The sequence below is a fragment of the Podarcis cretensis genome (genome assembly GCF_951804945.1).
Source record: "Podarcis cretensis genome assembly, chromosome: 1".
Taxonomy (NCBI): domain Eukaryota; kingdom Metazoa; phylum Chordata; class Lepidosauria; order Squamata; family Lacertidae; genus Podarcis; species Podarcis cretensis.
Genome location: NC_137170.1, coordinates 58,760,121 through 58,765,353, shown reverse-complemented (window position 1 = coordinate 58,765,353; position 5,233 = coordinate 58,760,121). Strand labels below are relative to the sequence as shown.

The 5,233-nt window shown below is 45.4% G+C and overlaps 1 protein-coding gene across 2 annotated transcripts in view; it reads left to right on the top strand.

Moving 5' to 3' along the window:
• Positions 1-824: 824 nt before the first annotated feature.
• Positions 825-5,233, top strand: part of PDHX (pyruvate dehydrogenase complex component X) — a 51,682-nt gene continuing 47,273 nt past the window's right edge. Inside the window, exon 1 of one of the 2 annotated variants that reach the window (XM_079951934.1) lies at positions 825-1,012. In XM_079951934.1, coding sequence (XP_079808060.1) covers positions 871-1,012 — 142 coding nt within the window. In that variant the 5' untranslated portion in view covers positions 825-870. Of the gene's footprint in view, positions 1,013-1,309; positions 1,332-5,233 lie in introns of those variants that run through there. The other variant, XM_079951935.1, reaches the window with a different exon arrangement.

Here is a 5,233-nt window from a genome sequence, read left to right as displayed (position 1 = left end):
CTGCCCTCCAGGCCGGCAGCAGTGAGTCCTTATGTCCTGCAACCTTATCACCTCAACCCCGACGAGCCACAACAACAAAAACGCGATGCATTAAGTGGAATGCGTGCATTTACTCAAACGTGAAACCGACCAAGTTCAACGGAGCTTACTCCCAAGAAAAGGGTCGCAGCTATAAGGCTCCAAATGTCGCTATTTAGCAGGCGGGGGTGCGTGTCTCCGTGCCTAATTTGCCGCTTAGTAGGGAGTGAGAATGCATTTATTTTTTTACCTTTTTGTTCTGAATTCGCCGATAAGGCTAGATATGACTGGGGAGCAGCTGGTGACGGGGAACCTGGGAGCAGGTGGTGTTAGGTGTTGCAGGTGTTGTTAGACTCCAACTCCCAGCATCCCCAGCCAGCGCTGCCAATGGTCTTGCACGATGGGAGCTGGCCAAGAGAATCTTGCCAATACAGTGGTACCTCTGTCAAAACAAAATAAAATTTTTTTTCCCTTCCAGTAGCACCTTAAAGACCAACTAAGTTAGTTCTTGGTATGAGCTTTCGTGTGCATGCACACTTCTTCAGATACACAGTATATCTGTGTATCTGAAGAAGTGTGCATGCACACGAAAGCTCATACCAAGAACTAACTTAGTTGGTCTTTAAGGTGCTACTGGAAGGAATTCCTTCAGAGAGAGAGAGAGAGAGAAACCTGGCGCATCCACCCGCTTGCGCTGCCTGGGGAGCCTCAACTCCGGAGGAGGAATTCCTCTGGCGCGCATTTTTGTTCAGGCGCTTAAAGGGCACCGCGCCGTCGCGGGAGTATTTCTTTTCAGGCAGCGGCGAGGACAGCCCGGTGGGCGCTGGGAGGGGGTGGTGAGAAGAGGGCAAGATGGCCGCCTCCTTGCGGCTGAGCTGCAGCGGCCGGGGAGCCGCGAAGCTGCTGCTCGGCAGGAATGTCGCGCTGGGGGCTCCCGCTTGCCGGCCTCCCGCGGCTGCCTGGAGGTTCCTGCACCTCACCCGGGAGCGGCTGGGTGAGTGTTGGGTTTCATGACACGCAGAAGCCCCGCATTGGTCACCTGCCTCTAAAGGGTCGGGGTTATTTGGCTGCCTGTGGGATCAGGTCGCGGGGTCCTTGATTTGGTGGGAGAAGGTGGCGCCTGTTTGGGTACTCGGAGGGTCGCAGGTGCCCTTGCTCTGGGATGGAGTTGAGGATTCATCCCCGGCATGCCTAGCGGCCTTTTACGTAGGGCTGTCTTTTCGATGTACCTGCAGCTGCTTCTGTTATGTTTCTATGCTGCCTTTGGGCCGAACAGGGTCCCCGATCCGGTTTTCAAATCCTAAATTCAAACGGTATGACTGAGTAGGGTTTCATGTGTCACTCGCTTAAAAAGAGATTTAAAAGTACAAAACCCCAAAGAAGACATCTTTTTTGTGCCTAAAAGTAAAAACACCAGCCCTCCAAAAATGTGAAAAAGCGGGTAGGAGTAACTCCAGTACAGTGCAAGTAGCCAATATATTGTTCACTATAAACTACCCACCAGTCCCACTCAGCATGGTCTGTAGCCAGAGATGATGAGATTTATAGTCTAAAATATTTTAAAAGGGTTAGGTTTTGGAGAAGAATGTGTAACAGTCTCTTCAGCAGTGTCTCTGAAGCTGTTCCTCTTAGTACCTTAGCTTTAGTGATAAAAATCAGTAGTCTGAGAAGATGCCACAATACACACTTCTAGAATCGGGTAATTGGGATGCTGACGGTCATCTAGTCTAACCCCTGCAATGCAGTAATCTCAACTAAAGCATCCATGTCAGATGGCATTCCAACCACGGCTTTAAAACCTCCACAATCTCCCAAGGGCATCCGTTCCGCAGTCGGGCAGCTCGTACTTGGCATTCACTCGGGTGTTCTTGTAAAATGTAACATTCATGAATTATTTTTTAAAAGACGGAAAAAAATGAGAACTTTTAACACATTGAAATGAAAAGTTACAGAATCTTAGAAAAGTCTGTCAATTCCAGGCAATATGTTGAAAACAAAGAAATTGTTCAGATATTGGTTCTAATTATAAATAAGGCCGCATTCATGAACTCTGTCTGAATAAACTTCTGTCAAAGAGGACCCTTTAAATCCCTCTATTGTAGTTTATTATCTAGGATATTCCTGTTCTTCATTTCAGAAGGACTCCCTTAGACAGAAGATAAGGGGTAGATGGTTTCTTAGAAGTAAGTCCAACTATGGTACCTGGTGCTTACTCCCAGGTAGGTCTGCATAGGACTATAGTCTTCAGCCCTCATCATGTGTTTCTTGCATTAAGAGGTTGTGGGACCACACATTTTAGCCCTGTATTATGGAATTACTTCTAAAGTAGTTACTTCTAAAGTAGTTTCTTTATCTAACTATTTGTTACCAGTCCTTCATAGTTACAAACAATTCCAGAACGAGATACATAGCAATTTTAAAACACAACACCTCAAATTACAAAATAAATATATTTGTAGACTCCCTGCACAATTTAAGAGTACTGGAAGGTCAGGATTCTCAATCACAGGGGAAATGTACAGTAATAGAAGAAGTAACACCACCAGCACCTTTGATGTGTGCTATCCCTTTGTGTGAGTAATGCTTAAAGAGGGCTTTAATGAACTCACGGATTATGTAAAAACTGAACTGAGGGCTTTACACTCTGAGCCAAGATGTCACACGAGCTCTGAAGCTGGAGGAGGTTGTTAGGCAGCATCATACCTGACCCTACATTACTTCTTCAGTGACTTTTCTGTACTGCCTAAAAGTTCTGCCTTATCTAGTGATGGTGAATATTCGCAGCTTAGTAGCATTGACCCAGTTGAATGTTTGCAGCTTAGTAGCATTGACCCAGTCTGCTCCTATAGGTGGCCTTGCAGTGTCAATACTCTCTTATGACCCTTCCCCAGAGAATGTCTGAAGGCACAGTGGTGGTGATGGTAATGGAGTCTGCCCTTGAGCTGTGCCTAGGTTGGAGAGCCATATGTAAGTTGTTGTGGAGTTCCTTGGAAGAAGAGTAGGACATATGCAACACTAATGGTAGTAGTAGTTATTGCTTCCTGTCCTGAATATTACTTTGATGGTGCAAGAAGCTACATAGTTGAGCTGGACGACTCTTTGAAATCCGCTGTTAGCCAAATTGCTACACTCTTTCATAAAGGCAATCACTTTTACAATTGGGAGCAAAGCACACCAGTCCACAAATGATAACACTGGGCAACAATTTTTTACTTTTTGAATGTTGTCTAGATTTCTACAACTGATTTAGGGTATTTTTGCACTGCTGAATCAGGAAATGGCATCCGTTTCTCTCCATCAGGTCAGGTTTACTGTAAACTGAATGGTGGGCATTGATAAAGGTAAGTACATGTAAATTGCATGTTGCTTCACCATTTTTCAAACTTCAGGGCTTGAACTTCTGTTTCTTGGAACTCCTGGAATGCTCAGCGGCAGGGAGGTCTCTCTTCAGAGTCCAGCAGTAGTCAGCCATCATGACTGCGTCCCAGCGATCCTGATACCTGGTCTCCATCTCTTTCATGTCCTGATGGAATCTCTCCCCCTGCTCGTCACTCATTGAACCCAGGTTCCCAGGAAACCCGTCCATATGTGAAAATAGGTAGTGCATCTTGACACTCATGTTGCAGCCCAGGTTTCTGAAAGCAGTCAGCATGTTGTTGACAAGTTCTGCGTAGTTTCTGGCCTTATTGTTGCCGAGAAAGTTCTTCACTACCAGAACAAATGCCTTCTGCGCTTCCAGTTCCACTTCGTTCATTGAGTTTCTGAACTCTGGATCTCTGATGAGCAGATGGATCTGAGGACCGTCAAAGATGCCAGCTTTCAACTTCTCCATGGTCAATCCTGGAAAAGCCTGGCACAAGTAAGTGAAGCAGTCACCATCCTTGTCCAGAGCCTTGGTGAACTGCTTGATTAAGCCGAGCTTGATGTGCAGCGGTGGGAAGAGTATTCTGTCTCTGTCCACCAGAGGGTCGTTGATGACGTTCCTTTCTTTGCAAGGCACCAATTTCTCCTGCACAGGCCAGTCCTTCATGTAATGCTGAGCACGGTCCCTACTATCCCACATGCACAGAAAACATGGGTACTTGGTGAAGCCAGAGTGTTGTCCCAACAAAAAGTTCACCATCTTCAGGTCAACACAAATAAACCACTTATGCTGATCATAACCATTTTTCTCCAGCACATACTTCACCGCTTCATAGTTCTTCTTCAGTGTACTCGAGAGAGCCAGGGGTATAGAGGCAAACTGGTTGCCGTTGTGTAGCAGAACACATTTCAGTGATCGCTTGCTGCTGTCAATGAACAGTCTCCAATCTTTGGGTTCGTACTGTGGCACTCCAAGCTTGAGCAGAAGCTGCGCAATATCTGCACAGTACACCAAGTCCTTCTCTACCAAGAAAAAACGGAGGTACTCTTGATGCCTGTTGCGGAAGAAGCTGATGAGAGCACTGTCAGAGAGGAAGTTTTTTCCCTTCACTCTGGATGCCACCAGTTCGGCAGAGTCCTTTGACAAGCTGAGGTCGCAAACTAGATCATTCAAGTCCTTTTGGGAAAATGGATGTAGAGCATCATCTTCAAGAACCACTTCTTCTTCTTCATGTGTCCTTCAACACTGGAGGCATCTTCGTCACTAATGTCAGGAAGTTCTCCAAAGATAGGCCCTGGAATTTCATCACAGTGAGCTACAAGATGACGTGCTGATTGAAGATCAGGATACTTGAGGCTGCTCCGGTTCTTTCTGTTGATCCCAGTCACATCAACAGCACAGAAGTAGCAGTCAGTGACATGGTTTTATGACTTCAAACATCCCTTTTCGACATAATCTCCCAGAACTATCGGACCTGAATACTTCTTGTCATTAAAATAATCATTTCCAATCAAAACAATTATTCGACATGGCATTTTACCCCCACCAACTTCTTCTAAAATGCTCCACACAAGCGTACATGTGAACAAAAATGTAAAAAAACGACATGTGGCCATAGCTCAAAAACTTGACCTGATTGAGCAAAACCAATGTGATTTTTGGATTCAGTGCATCAGATTCGTCCTAAATCAACTGAAAAAATGCAGACAACAAATTTGTTGTTGACCAGTGTAATCTAAACGTTAATGTTAACTCATCTTGCCTCTAAACTTTCTGTATTGTTGCCTATGAAATATTTCTCACCAGCCACAATAATTTTAACCTGCAGGTGGCAGAAGTACATATTCTGGA